Source organism: Triticum aestivum, chromosome 3B, assembly GCF_018294505.1.
Source record: "Triticum aestivum cultivar Chinese Spring chromosome 3B, IWGSC CS RefSeq v2.1, whole genome shotgun sequence".
In the NCBI taxonomy this organism is placed as follows: Eukaryota; Viridiplantae; Streptophyta; class Magnoliopsida; order Poales; family Poaceae; genus Triticum; species Triticum aestivum.
The window spans coordinates 577,577,320-577,595,790 of record NC_057801.1 but is presented as its reverse complement, the minus strand read 5'-3'; the positions used below and the strand labels follow the sequence as shown (position 1 = coordinate 577,595,790).

At 51.9% G+C, this 18,471-nt stretch overlaps 1 protein-coding gene across 2 annotated transcripts; it reads right to left on the bottom strand.

Annotated features, from left to right (window-relative positions):
* Nucleotides 1-884: 884 nt before the first annotated feature.
* Nucleotides 885-5,981, bottom strand: LOC123071024 (receptor-like serine/threonine-protein kinase SD1-8). 2 transcript variants are annotated; one of them, XM_044494483.1, is made up of 7 exons: nt 5,694-5,980; nt 2,826-5,611; nt 2,395-2,732; nt 2,094-2,304; nt 1,751-1,988; nt 1,510-1,660; nt 885-1,414 (listed from the first exon to the last, which is right to left on the bottom strand). In XM_044494483.1, exons 2-7 carry the CDS (start codon nt 4,123-4,125, stop codon nt 1,112-1,114), a joined length of 2,541 nt encoding a protein of 846 aa, XP_044350418.1. In that variant the 5' UTR covers nt 4,126-5,611; nt 5,694-5,980; the 3' UTR covers nt 885-1,111. The 2 variants fall into 2 exon arrangements, with proteins under 2 accessions (XP_044350418.1, XP_044350417.1); XM_044494482.1 differs by having other exon boundaries at nt 2,826-5,981.
* Between the last annotated feature and the right edge of the window lie 12,490 nt (nt 5,982-18,471).

Here is an 18,471-nt window from a genome sequence, read left to right as displayed (position 1 = left end):
ATCGGAACCACGCCAAAAATCTCAGTGTCCACATTGCGTTTACCTTCTCCAAACCCTTCCCTTTACCTTCATACGCAATATTTTACTTTTCGCTGCTATACTCTTAGAATTGCATGTGTAGGTTGATTGCTTGACTTGTGCGAATTGCTAAAATCTGACCACAACTAAAATTGGAAAAAGTGATAAACTTTTATTTGGTCAAGTAGTCTAATAAACCCCCTTTAGACATACTTTCGATCCTACAGCTACGCCCCTTTAAAACTGAAGATATTTGCTTGGCTGGCAACCCAACATCGGATTTGGACCTCGAATCGAAGGGCGCGTCATGGCCTACAAGATCACCCCTCGGCGTGCTTCACTTGCCTTCAGAGCGAAGACAACGCTGAACACATTCTGAGTCAGTGTGTCTAGGCTCGCGAAGTATGGTACGGATGCCTTGATCAACTTCACCTACCGATCCCAGGGACGACAGACACGGACACTATCTTGGACTGGTGGCTTAGGCAAAGAGCTAACTTCCGGTCGATTGACTGAAGGGGTTTTGATAGTCTGGCCATTTGCACGGCATTGGCCCTGTGGAAGCAACACAACGCTAGAGTCTTCAACGGAGCGGAAGAACAAATGGATGCACATGATCTTGCTAGCATGATTCTGGACGAACTTAGAGACCGGAAGATACCCCTTCAAGGCGTAGGAGTACAACGTTTTATGACATACTCCCTTCGTTTCTAAATATTTGTCTTTTTAGAGATTTTAAATGAATTACCACATATGGATGTATATAGACATATTTTAGAGTTCTTATTCACTTATTTTGCTTCGTATGTAGTAGGCTAGATTGAGCATGTGGAGTGGGTGTTCCCACGTTAATATTATCGTGTGGATTCTTGCAAATCTATTTATTCCTTCTGTAAAAATTTGGTACACAATTGCGTACTCTCGAAAAAATGTATAAATTAGAACACACTACTTTTCTTTCCTCTAGGCGTGTCATAGTTAAACTTCACCAGGGATCGAAGTAATGGTGTGACAAAAAGAAAACTTTTGCTGAAACCTGTGTATAGTATTCCATCCCAAGCTAAACTACCATAGTGAGTATCATAGATTTCCACTAACTTTTGCTGTGAGCTGTATCTGTCGTAGTCACAGTGAACTCACTTTGAGTTTCAGAAAACCCTGTATCTGTCCTGTTCCTCCCCAGGTTTACGCCGGGCTCATTTGGCTCCGGCAACGTGGCGTTCTCGCCGGCCAGCATCATGACAACCGAGGACATCATCGGCCTGTTCCTAGGCTGCACGTCGACGCACATGAGAGCAACCTGTATGCACCTCCGCACCTGGCTGTGATCGCAGCTGCTGCCCATCGCATCGTCCAGGAGCTCCGTGCTCCTGCCTTCCTTCCACAACATCCACGCCTGAAAGATGATCAGCATCATCGTACATTAGCAACACAATTAACCAAAGATCTACCACTGGTGGCAGCTAATTAATTAATCACGCTGGCACTAACATAGCCGCAGAGGTTTAGATCGAGCTCGGCGTCGTAGAAGCCTCGGATTTTCTTGCCGGTGACGATCTCCAGCACCATGACGCCGAAGCTGTAGATGTCGGATTTGACGGAGAACACGCCGTCCATGGCGTACTCCGGAGACATGTAACCGCTGATGATCGACCACCACCTCACAAGTCAGCATATAGTAGAGCCCATCTCGAAAGCAGTATCCAATGATTTCAGAGATTATGATACTCACTATGTCCCGATGACCTTCAGGGTGTACGCCGTTGTCTGGTCGCCTCCGAACATTCTCGCGATGCCGAAGTCCGATATCTTGGGGACCATGTTCCTGTCCAGCAGCACGTTGCTCGCTTTCATATCCCTGTGGATGATCCTGACCCTCGAATCCTCGTGGAGATAGAGCAGACCCCGCGCGATCCCCAGAATGATCTCAAAGCGCTTGCTCCATCCTAGCAACTTACGCTTTGCATCATCTGCATGGTAATACATTCACTGAGATAAATTAACCGTGTGTTCATTTGATATAGGAAAGTGGTTGCGAGTTTTCTCTTGTGCAACAAATGATGAACTGAACTGACCAAATATGAAGGTATCCAGGCTGTTGTTGTGCATGAACTCGTACACGAGCAGCCTCTCATCGTCGTCGATGCAGCAGCCGAGCAGCCTCACCAGGTTCCTGTGCTGGAGCTTGGCGATTAGCCTCACCTCGTTCTTGAATTCCTCCACACCTTGTGATGATTTCTTGGACAACCTCTTCACAGCTACTTCTTGCCCATCCTCAAGCCTTCCCTGCTCATTATTATATTTCGTGTAAGGACTAAACTAATATAACACGCGGAGAATCACCAGATATCCGAGCTACTTTCAATTTGATCTTACCAAATAGACAGGGCCAAATCCTCCTTCTCCAAGCTTGCTCTCCGCCGCGAAGTTGTCCGTGGCGGCGAGGATCACGGCGAGATCGAACAACGGAAGGTCGAGATCGTCTTCGCCACAGCTCATCTTGTTCTCATCGTCCTCCCTTGCTGGGCTCAAATCAGGGTGTTTTCTGGTCCTGAATGGAAGCACATTGTCTCCACTGCCTGGCGCCTGAAGCTGACGCTTCCTCCTCGCCTTGCATCTCCAGAAACATAAGCAGCCAGCGGCTGCCAGAAGAAGCGCGCCGGAAATAGCCGCGGCGACGGCGATCACCAAGGTGCGTCGGCGCTTACCTGCAGCTGCAATCAGGTAGCTGCATTTAGCTACGGTTATGAAGAATTGCTCGAAGTGGGACAAACAGTGGTCAGTAAAACAACAGGGGAAGTGCTAACCTGAGACGTTCAAGGCATCCACATCTGACTGCGCGAGCCGGATGTACAGGTCCTGCACGACCGCCGGATACTGCCGCATGTTAAGCAGATCGGTGGCCCAAATGACGCACCCGCGGTTGACGCCCCCGCTGATGTTCGCGGCGGAGTAGGCTCTGCAGCTGCAGTTGGCCAGGCACAACTGTCTGCACTCGTCCAGCGTCATGTCGGCGTGCACCGTCGCGTTAGTCGCCTCCGGCAGCTTCATATTGTTCACTGGCCAGAAGCCGTCGCCGTCCCCGCAGCTCAACTTGGTCTTCCTGATGCAGCCGCCGGAGCCGTCCCTGAAGCTCCACTTCCGTGACCGCGGCTGGAACCCCGGCAAGCAGCTACACTCCGGCGAATGCGCGGTGTCGCAGTAGGCGAAACCGAAAGGGCCGCACCTGGCGTAGCTGTCGCACGGGTCGGTCGGGTGGTACCAGAAGTTGTTCCACGCGCCGTCGGCCCACACGTACCGCTGCAGCAGCCCCGTCGAGCCTTCCACGACGAGCCGCGTCAGCAGAGACGGGGAGCTGATGTAGTAGGTGCTGTACGTCTCGTTGGGGTTTGACACGAGCACGAATGTGTACGCCTCGGTCTTGAGCTCCGGCACGCCGGTGAGCACCACGCCGTTCCATGGCCCGGTCGTGAAGATCTTCGCCGGGCCGCGGAAGAGGAAGAACTCAGGCAGTCCGCCGGTGATCAGCTTGACCGTGTACTGCCCCGGGGAGGGGTCGGCGGGGCTGCTCCACGACGTCATGTTCCAGGCGAAGCCACTCCTGTGATCCACCCCGACCTTCATGCCCGGGAGCTGCGTATCCGTCGGGTAGTCGAAGCTCTGCCATGCCACGCTCTGGCTCGATCCACTTCCATCGGAGCTCACGACCAAGTTGCCGCTGTCGAGAAGCTGAGCCGTGGCCTTGGTGGTCACGTCTCCGGTGGGCGCCGAGGAGGACCAAACGGTAGTGTTCTGGCCGTCGACGATGACAAGGCGGCCGTCGGGGGAGAGCTTGAGGACGCCCGGGGATTGGACGACCGGGTTCTGGCGGTTGGCGACCCACACGACGGTCTGTACTGGGATGCGTGCGTACCAAATGCCGATGTAGGTCCTGCCGGCGGGGCTGCCGGGCGGGCTGAAGAAGCCTAACCTGAATGCTCCACGGGCGGACAGCAGCGTCTGGTTGCCGGCGATGGACGCGGTCAGGTCGATGGTGTCGGTGGCGATCGATACAGGGAGGTAGGTGGCCGCGACAAGGAGGAGTAGAGCGACCGAGCGCCTCCTCATCACCTCTCCTATGATCTCTTTGCTTTGGAATCGGCCGCTCAAATACGAGCTGCCGGTGGCCGGCGGCCTGTGGAATATGTTATACTATGTGTGAACGAAAACTGATACTCTGATTGAGTGGCTGCTTGAGTGCTGAAAGAAGTAATGTTGCTTCACTCCTTGCTTATTAGCAGAAAACGTGGGCAGGTCATCCGGAACAGCGTGTTGGCGGACAACCGCCACATGGGTGTTCAAACTACGATATCACGATGCACTTGGACGGGACATGTCAATGATCGTCAGAGTTCAGAGAAGAAAAAAATATGTAGTATATACTTGGATGTGTGGTCAAACTTCGATATCACGGTATCAGATCCTAATATTGCGGTGCACTTGCAGTGCTAGCAGCGGGGTTTTGGCTGCTTGTTTTGAACAGAAACTAGCAATCTGAATGGGACACCCTATGTGCAAGTTGCCTTAAAAAACAGTTTTCTTTCAATCACTGTTGTCCGTTCAATGCACTTGGATTAACATACGGCCTGTGATGCGCCTGGGTTAAAGGAGCATGCCACCACCGTGCATGTACAGTAAGTAGCAGCCTTCTTTCGGCTAAAACGTTGGTAATTATGCACGGATTTCAATAACTTTTTTTTTGGCGCTTATAGGCGCCGGCGCGCCGGCCGAAAGTTTCGGCCGGTCGCATCCTGTGCGTCCGCTGCGCTAACTGCCAGCCATCAGATCATGAACGTTTTGTCCCCCACATCTCGCATCCAAACACACACGAGAGAAAAAAGAAAAAAAAGGACGCGGCCCAGATCACCAAAATCCCTCCATCCCTGCCCCCACCCTCGCATCTGCCGGAGTCTTGCTCTCCGCCTCGTCGTCGACGGCTTCGTTCCAGCAAAAACGCCGCCGCAGTCCGGCACCATTGATTTCGTCGTTGCAGCAAAATGCTTCACCGACTCCAGCAACTGGATCCGCTGGTTCCAGCAAACAAACACAACACAGGTCGCAAAAAATAGTTGTCGCCGGTCGTAGTAGTTGACAGGCGTGCGACATCGCGATCCACCACCATGAGTTCGCCGGTCCCAGCACCCTTCGACACCGATTCCAGCAAAACAGAGAGGTGGTTCCAGCAAAAAAAACACGGAGAGCAGGATGTCGCCGGTTTGAAACAAAAAAAATATGGTTCCAGCAAAAAATGATATGGTTCCAGCAGAAAAGCAATATGGTTCCAGCAAATGCTAAAAATTGTTTCTAGTAAACAATGTTATGATCCAGCAAAAACTAAACATGGTTTTAACAAATTTTTGATACGGTTCCAGCAAAATTGAAAATGTTTCCAGCAAAATTGAAATATCAATGCAGCAAAAAAATCACGCCGGCCACCGCCGTCCCAGCGCCATCCTAGTTGGTTGTAGCAAAGTCAAATGCTGGTTCCAGCAAAACTTCTATGCAGCAAAAAATCCTGGCGGCCATCACCCTCGCTGCCCAAAACTATCCTTCCCTGTTGCAGCAAAATCGAAAGATGGTTCCAGCAAAAATCAAAATTGGTTCCAGCAAAAAAACAAAAATATCGATGAACATACCACAATCACCGTCCGCTGCCGCCCACCACCGCCGCCGCTGTCCCCGTTGACGCCGCTAGCAGCTCGCCCATGGCGCAAAAGAATCCCCTCCTCCCAAGCAGATGAATCCGTCCATGGATAGTTCGAATCCGTCCATGGCCTCCGCCCAAGCAGATGAATCCGGCCATGGTTGCTTGCAGCAGCTTGCATCTCAAGCAGCCTTGCGGGGGGTAGAACACATGGACGTAGGTGCGGAAGGGGAAAAGAGGATCGAGAGCAGAAAAGTGGGATCTGAGCGGTGGAGAAAAGAAGATAAGAAAGGTGGAAGCGGTTTCTAGATGTATGGAACCCGTGGCGCGTGGCACGCGTGCGTGCGGCCGGCTGAACGCTCAGCCGGCGCACCGGCTCTAAACATTAACCCCCCCTTTTTTTTGATATTTCTTTGGGATACAAGTCCGGGCCGGGTGTTAACTCAATGACGCTCTTACAGAGCCAGACAACACACACCACAATTCAACGCAACAAAACAAGCAGCGGAAGATACATGAAAAAACTATGGAAAGAGCTAACATACACTATATAGCATAAGCTCGGAAGCTTGAGCAAAGATGCCTTCTACCAACGCCATGATCACTTCGAGGGAGAAGTTCTTGCTGCTGGGAGGTATTACCTAGCTATTGAAATCTGTACATCTTCACCAACTTACATTCTTTATGCGGCGAACAAATAGTCTCTCCTACCAAGGAAGGAGGACACAACCATCGCCATGTCGCTCGTCGGGGAGCCAACTGTGTAACTCGCCTTCGAAGGCCGCCGTTCCAAAATCTAATAACCCGAGCCTCCACACCGCCATAGTCTGAGTGGTCTTCGTCCGCCTTAGGGCATGTACGATGATGCACAGTCAGCCATTTGTAACACTAATATCGTAGAATTAACGGCGATCTATTACCATAAAAATCACCGCTTACAAACGTTGTCTTCCCTGTTGTACCAAATCCATCAATTATCGTGGGCTGCATGGATCTCATCTCAATTACCCTGATTTACATTTCGTTTGGAGAATTACAGCTAACCAAAATGTGACCCTACTATGCGTGTTGTTTACTAATGACTCACAAGTATAGAGGATCAATCGTAGTCCTTTTGATAAGTAAGAGTGTCGAACCCAACAAGGAGCAGAAGGAATGACAAGCAGTTTTCAGCAAGGTAATTTCTGCAAGCACTGAAATTGTGGTAACTGGTTGTTTGATAGCAAGATAATTTGTAACAAGTAACGAGTAGCAATAGTAACAATAGGAGCAGCAAGGTAGCCCAATCCTTTTGTAACAAAGGACAGGCCGGAACGGTCTCTTATAATAAGCAAAGTATTCCTGAGGGCACACGGGAATTTAATCTAGTCACTTTCACCATGTTGGTTTGATTTGCGTTCACTACTTTGATAATTTGATATGTGGGTGGTCTGGTGCTTGGCTGCTGTTCTTACTTGAACAAGCCTCCCACTTAAGATTAACCCCTCTCGCAAGCATCCATAAATAGAATAAAAATAAAAATCTAACCATAGCATTAAACATTTGGATCCAAATCAGCCCTTGCGAAATAGCACATAAACTAGGGTTTAAGCTTCTGTCACTCTAGCAACCCATCATCTAGTAACTACTCCATAATGCATTCCCTTAGGCCCAAAGATGATGAAGTGTCATGTAGTCGACGTTCACATGACACCACTAAGGGAATCACAACATACATATCATCAAAATATCAAACAAACATCAAATACTTGCAACATGAATTCTCCCGTGGACTGAAGAACAAAGGCAACTACTCACATATAATATTCATGCTTAAGATCAGAGGGGTATTAAATAGCATAATGGATCTGAACATATAATCTTCCACCAAATAAACCATCTAGCATCAACTACAAGATGTAATCAACACTACTAGTCACCCACATGTACCAATATGAGGTTTTGATATACAGATTGAACACAAGAGATGAACTAGGGTTTGATATGAGATGGTGATGTTGAAGATGTTGTGAAGATTGGCCTCCCAAAGATGATAGGGTTGTTGGTGATGACGATGGCGATGATTTCCCCCTCCCGGAGGGAAGTTTCCCCGGCGGAATCGCTCCGTTAGAGGGCAAAAGTGCTCCTGCCCATGTTCCGCCTCGAGATGGCGGTGCTCCATCCTGAAAGTCCTCCCTCTATTTTTTCTAGGTCAAATGTGAATATATACCAGAAGATGGTCGCCAGAAGTGGGCCAGGTGGCCCACTACCCACCAGGGCGTGCCAGGGGGGTAGGCGCCCTGGTGCCTAGTGGGCACCTGGGTGGCCTCCCCCGGAATCCCTTTTCTCCAGTATTTTTCTATTTATTTCAAAATAATTCTCCGTAAAATTTCAGCCCATTTGGAGACGTGCAGAATAGGTATGTCTGACGTAGCTTTTTCATGTCCAGAATTCTAGCTACCGGTATTCTCCTTTGTGTAAACCTTGCAAATTATGAGAGAAAAGACATTAGAATTACTCCCCAAAGTGTTATAATGCATAAAACACCATAAATAACAGTATGAAAACATGATGCAAAATGAACGTATCAACTCCCCCAACCTTAGATCTCGCTTGTCCTCAAGCGAAAGCCGATATCGAAAATCATGTCCACATGTTTAGAGAGAGAGGTGTCGATAAAAACATAATACAGACATAGAAGCATCATGATCATTATTATAACAACAATAATTGTTATCATATAACTTTCTATGAGAAAGTAACAATTCACTACAATAGCAAAGTATAAAGCATAAACTTTCTTGAAAACTAACAAAGTATGTTCTCAGTCAATAATGCAATTGATATTCATTATATTTTCAGGAAGTGTCACATGTCAGAGCTTTTTAGCAAGTCCACATACTCAACCATCATTTAGTATTCTATGATTGCTAACACCCAAAGAACATATATGGAGCAAAAAAATTTCAGCAAGACACATAGAAAGATAGGGAACATATATGGAGCAAAAAAATTTCAGCAAGACACATAGAAAGATAGGGGCTTATAGTTTCGCCTCCCAACTTATTCACCTCAAGGGTGATGTCTGTCGGTGTTCTGGATATGGGGGTATCCAGCCCTGCCTGCCTGCGGCCCACCACGTGGCTCCATCGACGACCTGGTACAGCCCAGCTTCAACATCGACAGCTCAAGACCTTCACGAGGGGCCAAGCCTCGCGAGGCAGACGATGCCAAGACCCCGGAGGGGATCGGCCGCCTCTGGCTGGCTCCCGAGGGATGGAGAGTTCTATGCAAGGTTTACCTCACGAGGCTCAGCTGACGTGAGCCATGACAACTAAGGCCAGGCGGGCGCCAGGCGGGCGCAGAGCGCGGGTTTCCTCTTTGGTGCAAGGGAGGCCAGCCACAGGCGCGGAGTCCCGCGAAATCAGCCAAAGGTTTCCATTCTGGTGCAACAAGACCAAGACCGCCAGCACAACAGGACGGAGGTCATCACCGAGCCCACCGCAGCGTCACGACTAGAAGCTTTTCACAGGCGAAGACTACTTTTATCAGGATAAGCTGTATTGCTTGTCCCCTTTCAAATCCGGCCGTTGTGGGATCCCTTCCCGCCAACATTTGGGAAGAGGACCAAGGCCACTATAAATAGGACTTAGCCACCACCATAGAGGGGGACCGGATCCAATCCAGTTCACATCCCCTCAGCTCTTGCAAGCTCAAGAACACCTCACCTCCTGAGGCCATTTCATCCACTGTACTAGTTCATCCTCAGCCCTCCGAGGCAATCCACCAAAACGCTGGAGTAGGGTATTACACCACAAGGTGGCCCGAACCAGGATAAACTGCTGTGTCCCTTTGTCTCTTCGAGCTCGACACGCTAGGCTTAGGAGAGTCGTGAGTAGGCAGGCTGGATAGGTTGAGATCTTCGCACGCACCCTAGAGTTCGAACCTCTCAAGGGTTTACGGAACCCGTAATCCGACATTTGGTGCACCAGGTAGGGGTGCGTCGGAGATCTTCTACCCCTTCTGTCAGGTCGCGCTGCTGACTCCGATGGCAGGCGCTCCTCCGTCGACTCCGCTAACGTGCGCTTTCGTAGAGGCGCCGGGACTGCGCTGTTTCACCCCCTCCCTGCGGAGGGTGGAGTGGCCGCCCAAGTTTAGACCGGAGATGCCGCCACACTATGACGGCGCGGCGGATCCGGCCTCCTTCCTCCATGAGTACGAAGAAGCAGTTTGGGCAGCTGGCGGAGACGACAAGGTGAAGGCCAACTGGCTCCCCATGGCCCTTGTAGGTGCACCACGCGCCTGGTTGCTCAACCTGCTGGCGTCCTCTGTGGCCTCCTGGGAGGAGCTATGCAGCCTCTTCCTCGCAAGCTACGCGGCACCGGCGCCCCCCGTCGTCGCAACTCTCTTAGGTGGCCCACAGGCACTGCCTTTCGACCGCCACATCAAACAATTCTACTAGTAAGTAAGTGCCGCCCAGGCGGGCTCGGGGGCTCCCCCGGGCTGGGCAGCGCCCAAGGCCGACCTCACCTTCAGCCTCGAGGATCATCGGCCGCCACGGCGGGAGTAGGCGCGTTCCCGATGCTTTGCACCCCCACCATCTACAACGTGGCGGTCACCAGGACCCTCATCAACGGGGGAGCCAGCCTCAATGTTCTCTCCGCGGAGGCATTCGGCCTACCGCACGTACCACCCAGCCGGCTCCGCCCTACCAAGCCCATCTCCAGGGTCGGCGGCGGCTCCACCAGCCCCTTGGGGCAGATCCGCCTGCCTGTCACCTTCGGGACCCGTGACAACTACCGCACCAAGATCATCGACTTCAACATCGCCAGGATCGACCTGCAAGCCATCCTATGGTACCCGGCCTTGGCCCAGTTTATGGCGGCGACTCACCCTGCATACAATCTCATGAAGATGCCTGGCAGCAACCGTGTCCTCACGGTGGCAGGGGACACCAAAGACGCGCTACAGGCCCTCAAGCTCGCCTTCAGGTCAGCGGCGTCTGTGCAGCCTATAACAAGGAGGGTCCAGGGGCCCCAGAAGTGGAGCCGGCCAAGAAGAAGTAGTTGTTCTCCCAAGACCAAGCCGAGACAAAGCAAGTGCTAGTCAGCGAGGAGGGAACTACCGGCGCCACCTTCGCCATAGGGGCAGGCCTTCCTCGGGACCAAGAGAAAGCATTGGCCGACTTCCTGCGCGCCAACAAGGAGGTATTCGCCTGGGGGCCCAAAGACCTGGCTGGGGTTCCGAGGGGGATACTCGAGCACCACCTGAAGGTATGACCAAACGTGCGGCCAGTGAAGTAGAAGGCTCGTTGTCAGTCCACCGAGAAGCAGACCTTCATCGTCCAAGAAACCCGCAAGCTGCCAGCCGCAGGGGTCATCAGGGAAGTACAATACCCGGAGTGGCTGGCGAACCCCGTCGTTGTCCCCAAGAAAGGAGGGAAGGAGCGCATGTGTGTCGACTTCACCAACCTCAACAAGGCCTACCCGCAAGATCCCTTCCCGCTTCCTTGCATTGACCAGATCGTGGACTCCACCGCCGAGTGCGACCTGTTGTGCTTTTTGGATGCCTTCTTGGGCTACCACCAGATCAAGATGGTCGTGCAAGATGTGGAAAAAACAACGTTCCTGACCCCCTACGGGGTGTATTGCTACACATGCATGCCCTTTGGACTGTGTAATGCCGGGGCTACCTTCTAGCGGCTAATGCATATCGCTCTTGGTTCGCAGCTCGGGAGAAACACAGAGGCCTATGTTGATGATATAGTGGTGAAGTCTCGGGAGTCCAAGACCCTGATAGCAGATCTGGAGGAGATGTTTGCTAGCCTGCACAAGGTGGATCTTCAGCTCAATCCCGAGAAATGTGTGTTCGGGGTTCCCTCTGGTAAACTGCTGGGCTTCCTGGTGTCACACAGAGGAATCGAGGCCAATCTGGAGAAGGTCAAGGAAATAGAGGACATGAGCCCCCCGCGGACCTTGAAGGAGATGCAGAAGCTGGCGGGCTGCGTAACCTCGCTTGGGTGCTTCATCTCCAAGCTGGGGGAGTGCGCCCTCCCTTTCTTCAAGCTGATGAAAAGGAAAAAACCATTCGAGTGGACACCACAGGCAGACGCAGCCTTTCAAGACCTCAAGAGATACCTGACCAGCCCACCGGTGATGGTGGCACCGCGCCCTCTCAAGCCCTTGGTGCTCTATCTAGCAGCCACCCCCCACTCATCCAGTGCCGCCCTGGTGGTGCTGAGAAAGGAGCGCCCGAACAAGGATCCTCAGCCGGACGCACAACCACCAAGCAAGACGGGGCTTCCTCATGACAATGCGCCTAGGGTCTCGGCCAACCCAAAGGTCGACGTCCCTCCTGAGGCTGAGATAGACTCCGCAGCTGGGGGGCTCCGAAGGACGGACCTCGCAAAGCCATTGAAGACCTGCGCCCTCATGAAGAGCAAGACCCCGCTGATGCCTCTACCCTCGTGAAGCACCCTATCTACTTCGTCAGCACGGTGCTGAGGGAGGCACGAGCGCGCTACCCATGCCTCAGAAGCTCTTGCTCGCACTCCTCATCGCCTCCCGAAAGCTGCGCCACTACTTTCAAGGCCACCCCATCAAGGTCGTTTCAGCATACCCACTAGAGAGGGTGCTCTGGAGCCCGAATGCGGCCGGGCGGGTTGCAGAATGGAACATCGAGCTTCAAGCGTTCCACCTTCAGTTCAGCATCACTGAGGGAGTCCCGGACTAGGGGGTGTCCGGATAGCCGAACTACCATCATCGACCGGACTCCAAGACTATGAAGATACAAGATTGAAGACTTCGTCCCGTGTCCGGATGGGACTTTCCTTGGCGTGGAAGGCAAGCTTGGCGATACGGATATGTAGATCTCCTACCATTGTAACCGACTCCGTGTAACCCTAGCCCTCTCCGGTGTCTATATAAACCGGATGGCTTTAGTCCATAGGACGAACAACAATCATACCATAGGCTAGCTTCTAGGGTTTAGCCTCCTTGATCTCGAGGTAGATCTACTCTTGTAACCCACATCATCAATATTAATCAAGCAGGACGTAGGGTTTTACCTCCATCAAGAGGGCCCAAACCTGGGTAAAAACATCGTGTCCCTCGTCTCCTGTTACCATCCGCCTAGACGCACAGTTTGGGACCCCCTACCCGAGATCCGCCGGTTTTGACACCGACATTGGTGCTTTCATTGAGAGTTCCTCTGTGTCGTCACCGATAGGCTCGATGGCTTCTTCGATCATCATCAACGACGTAGTCTAGGGTGAGACCTTCCTCCCCGGACAGATCTTCGTATTCGGCGGCTTTGCACTGCGGGCCAATTCGCTTGGCCATCTAGAGCAGATCGAAAGTTATGCCCCGGGCCGTCAGGTCAGATTTGGAAGTTTGGACTTCACGGCTGACATCCGCGGGGACTTGATCTTCGACGGATTCAAGCCACAGCCGAGCGTGCCGCACTGTCACATCGGGCATGATTTAGCTCTGCCGCTGGACAGTACCCTGGAGGCCGCACTCGAAACCACTCCGATCTTCAATTCGGAGCCAGCTCCGCAGATCGAGGATGGATGCCTAGACACCACCTCAGGGTCTGCAACCTCTACGGTGATAGAGCCGAACACTGACTTCGTCCCTCATAAAGCTCGTGACTCCAAGGTGCCGGACTCCTCGCCGGACTCCGAACCTCCCGCGCCCGCTCCGATCGAATCCGACTGGGCGCCGATCATGGAGTTCACCGCAGTGGACGTCCCTCAACACTCACCTTTCGGCGACATCTTGAGTTCGCTAAAATACCTCTCGTTATCAGGAGAGACCTGGCCAGATTGTGGTCAGGACGGCTGGGATGCGGACGATGAAGAAATTCAAAGCCCACCCACCACCCACTTGGTAGCCGCTGTCGACGATTTAATTGACATGCTAGACTACGACTCCGAGGACATCGACGGTATGGACGACGATGCCGGGGATGACCAAGAACCAGCGCCTAACGGGCATAGGAAAGCCACCCCATCCCACAACGTATGCATGGTGGACACACCAAAAGGAAGCGACAATGAGGAAAAACGGGACGTGGCGAAGGACAACTCCCCCAACAGACAAACAAAGCGGTGATGCAAGCGCCGCCCGAAGACCGGCATCAACAAAAACGGTACCCATATGGACCCGGCCCTAGAGCAGGGCGAAGCAGTGGACGATGCACATGTCAACAAGCAGCCAGCCGGACATGAACCAGACAAGCAACCCATCCCCGGCGAATATGATCTCACATCACCAGAGCATATGAATCTCCATAACAGGCTCGTCGCCACTGCAAGAAGTTTGAAGAAGCAAAAGCGGAAGCTCAAAACAACGGAAGACACACTCAGAATGAGATGGAGCAAACTACTCAACACCGCAGATAAATATGGCACTAGTCACCAGACAAAGAGCTACCCGAAGCGCAAGCTGTTGCCCAAATTTGACGAGGAGGCCTTCGAGCCCCCGCAACCAAAAAAGAAAGGGGCCGCCTGGCCGGATAGACGACCAGATGACAGGCCAAGAGCAACACGGGGCGCCACACACAAGCCGGCATATGATCAGCATAAAGATCTTCAGAAAAAGGATAACCCGGCCAGGTCTATCTATGGGCCAAAAAAGAAGACTCCAGGAAGTAACACAACCAGCCGAGCATTTGAAGACAACGGCACACCCAAATACAAGGGCGCCGCACACCCACTATGTTTTACCGACGAGGTACTGGATCATGGATTTCCAGCGGGATTTAAACCCATAAACATAGAGGCATACGACGGAACAATAGACCCCGGAGTCTGGATTGAGGATTATATCCTACACATACACATGGAAAGAGGAGACGATCTCCATGCCATAAAATACCTTCCCCTCAAGCTCAAAGGGCCGGCCCGGCATTGGCTTAAAAGCCTCCCAGAAAATACGATTGGGAGTTGGGAAGAGCTTGAGGATGCGTTTCGAGCAAATTTTCAGGGGACTTATGTCCGGCCTCCAGATGTAGATGATTTAAGTCACATAACTCAACAACCCGGAGAATCAGCACGCAAATTCTGGAACAGGTTCCTCACTAAAAAGAACCAAATAGCCGACTGTCCGGACGCTGAAGCCTTAGCAGCCTTCAAACACAACGTCCGAGATGAATGGCTCGCCAGACACCTCGGCCAGGAAAAACCAAGAACAATGGCCGCACTAACAAGTCTCATGACCCGCTTTTGCGCGGGGGAAGACAGCTGGTTGGCTAGATGTAGCACCAGTGACCCGAGTACATCCGAAATCAGGGATGGAAATGGGAAATCACGATGCAAACAAGATCAGCGCCGGAACAAGGAGAATGGCCCAAATAGTACGGCGTTCAACGCCGGATTCAAAAGCTCTCTGCCGAACAACAAAAAACTGCCCTTAAAGGATAACAGTGACGAGCTATCCAACCTCAACAAGATTCTGGATAGACTGTGTCAAATACACGGTACCTCCGGGAGGCCTGCAAACCATACCCACAGAGATTGTTGGGTCTTCAAGCAGTCCGGCCGACTTAACGCCAAACACAAAGGGCTCAACACACCAAGTGAAAGTGACGAAACCCAAAAGCAGCGCTCCGGAAACCAAAAGACTTTCCCATTAGAAGTCAAAATAGTGAACTCACTTCACGTGATAACACGCAGCGCGACCCCTGCTATACCAGGACACCGTCCGCAGACTGGGGATAGAACCCACCAAAATTTGCTATAGCACGCACTTCCTTCAAAGGAGTGACGCCAGGCCTTTTTAGCCAATTTTACAGGCTCTGTACCACTAGGGGTTGTGTTCGGTTCATCCGACAACCTCCGTCGCGAAAAGCTCACCCTCCATCGCCCCATTTAGCAGTAGCCCTTAAGCACTACTGGGGCGTGCAGCTTTCGCCCGCTTTAATGCAATACCACATTACGCGTCTCTTACGCTTAAAAATGCCCGGTCCACGTGGCATATTCTTAAGACTCCAGGTGTCTCTCGACCATGGAGAATGTGCGGCTGCCTAGACAGCCACACATTATTCCGACCTTGCAGGTCAAAGCCCCTAAAAACAGGTCATTTAGACCTCGGACATGGTTAGACGAGTCCGGCGTAACTTAACAAGGGGCTTCCCAGCCGCATACCCCTTTTTTTAGGGGGCCGCGCGCATACATGATGAAAGCTAATAAAGCTCAACTTTCTTCATTTCCAAATTATACTTTATTTTGATACACTTTTTGCACGATATTTCTTAGAAACTAAGTCCTTCTCTTTTACAGATGAAGCACGTGCTACACCCGTCCAGGATACAGCACAACAGAGACACATGCACAGACGTGCAGTAGGGACCCATTGCAAGGATTCTTTTCAGATTAAGACCCTGCGTAAACCTTTCTCACTGTCTCTTGTTGATAAACATCCCCCGGTTTCTTACCAGAGCCGAGGAGGAGGCTGGCATTTTGGCATCGGCCGCATCAGAAGTTCCCGCCTGTACCTGGACACTAGGGGCTTAGGGCGTTTATTCTGCCCGATATCATAAAGACCGAACACCTCAGGGAGTGTTCGGCGTCTCGAGTTAGGCCTTATATGCATCAGCTCCGAATCATGTCTTTGGTCAAATGTTGGGTTTGCCCGGCTCCTGTGTTTTGCTGCCTTACATTCCGTATCATCGGCTAACGCGGCACCAGGAGAACTACTGCGATTGTGCCCCGGTTCGGCCGGGAGAGCACCTCAGTAGAGAAAGCCAAAAACTGACTGTCATGATATAGCGAGAGACTGGTCAACCACTCGATCGACCATTGGAATGTTTAGAATTCCTCCGCTTTGACGAAGGACCACTTCCCGGTCAGGCACATACGCGCCCCAAGTTTGGAGAAGCGCGGTGCCATCAGGGGCTATATAGTAGCCCCACATTCGAGCTCCTATGGCTAAGTGAAAGTGATAAAGCATTATAGTCCGGTTGCCTAGTTTGCTATGCTATCACCTCCTTAAAAGGACCAAGACGTTGGATTAAGTGTGAAAAAGCGTTTTTCTTTTTGCAAACACCCCCGCACCATGTGTGTGGGGGCTGAAGCCAAGGACTGCCATCTTTCAGATTATACATACATATACGGTCGCACAGGAGATAGTTCAATACTTGAACACACAAGTATAAAAAGTCATTGCATTATAAACATGATCTTAGAAATCATACATGTCATTCAAACATAACATCTTTCGAGCACTGCGACTCTATTATACGAGCGCCCTGCAGGACTTCCTCAAAGTAATGCTCGGTGGGGAATCGGCTTTTGTCCGAACCCCGGGATGCAACAGCTGTGGCATCCATCTCCGCCCAGTATGTTTTAGCACGGGCGAGAGCCATCCGCGCACCTTCTATGCATGCCAACCGCTTCATCGCCTTAATATGCGGCACTGCCCCAAGGAATTGCTGCAACAAGCCAAAATAACTCTTCGGCTTGGGCCTTTTCGGCCACAGATGAGTTACCACATCCGTCATGGCCAGTCCGGACAATCTATTCAGCTCAGCCCACTCAACCAGCCGATCACTCCACGGAAGTGGACGCTCCGGACTATGGAATTGAGACCAGAAAAGCTCTTCCATTTCATGATCCTCCTGGCTTAGAAAGTGCACGACTGCGTCAGCCGCACTCGCCGCCAAGTCCAGATAAGGATCCTCCGCACCGTACAATCGGCCCAGCTGAGCATACTTCGGATCCATGAACTTCCTACGCAGCATAAAGGGCTTTCCAGCCACAATGTCTCCGACCTAACGCAGTACCTCCTTCATAGCCCGCATCGCACTACGGGCATCCTTGGCCTCGGCATCGGCCTTCTTCAGGTCCTCTCGCTCCGCTCGGCGTTCTGCTTCAAGAACTTCCAGGCGGTCGGTAGCAACTCTTAATTTCATGGCCATTCCAGCCATCTCCTCCCTGGTTCGGCAGTGAGCAGCCTTCTCGGCTTCTAGCCCTTCCGCTGCCTTCAAGGCAGCCGCCTCGCTTTTTCTGGCTTGCTCCTTGGCCCGAGCAAGTTCTGCTCGAAGGTCCTCCACAGCAGCAGCACCATCTGCATCTAAGCATACAATTTGTAAGGAATGGGCGTCAGCTCCCTTCCTAACCAACCGCGGGGCAACCACATACCTTGTGACTCATCAAGTCATCTATTGACCAGCGAGATGTCCGGATCTGCAGCGTCGAGTTGCTTCTTCAGCTCGGCAAATCCATCAGTCCGGCTGGCCACCGAACGTTCCGCCACCTGCTTGGGAAAGGCGACAGTTAATAACCGAGATTACGATCCTAGGCACGCTGTCGTTTTCGACAGCATACCAAGTCTCGGGGGCTACTATCTATACAGGGCGCACTTCATGTGCAAAACTGTCAACAGGTATGTCATTTTTTGCGTACCTCAAATCCCGTCAGTAAACTTCCGACGGCCTCATACAACCCGATTTCGGCGGATGAGATCCTCTCAATCACATCACCCATTAATGTGCGGTGATCTTCTGACATGGACGCCCTCTTAAGCAAATCTTGCAGCTCCACCGGCCGTACTCCAATGGGCGCCGAACTCTCCGGTCCCGCCGGATTCGGGGAGACCCTCCGCGACGACACCTCAGGGTCGTCCGCCCCGCACGATGGGGCGGCAGATGAAGGCGTTTCGCTTTCCATCATCTCCGGACGAAGGTCTCCCGAAGATGAGCAGTGCTGAGATGGGCTGGGATCCGAACTACAAGGTAAAAACTTCGTTACCTTTAGACATTAAGCAGGGGTGTCTGATAATTATAAAATC

Bases quoted from the DNA above. Each gene is read 5' to 3' on its own strand.
- LOC123071024 (XM_044494482.1), bottom strand. From the start codon at position 4,125: ATGAGGAGGCGCTCGGTCGCTCTACTCCTCCTTGTCGCGGCCACCTAC. The intron at 2,733-2,825 runs GTTAGCACTTCC...ACCTGATTGCAG, and splicing joins GGATGCCTTGAACGTCTCAG to CTGCAGGTAAGCGCCGACGC. The intron at 1,415-1,509 runs GTTAGTGCCAGC...ATCATCTTTCAG, and splicing joins ATCTAAACCTCTGCGGCTAT to GCGTGGATGTTGTGGAAGGA.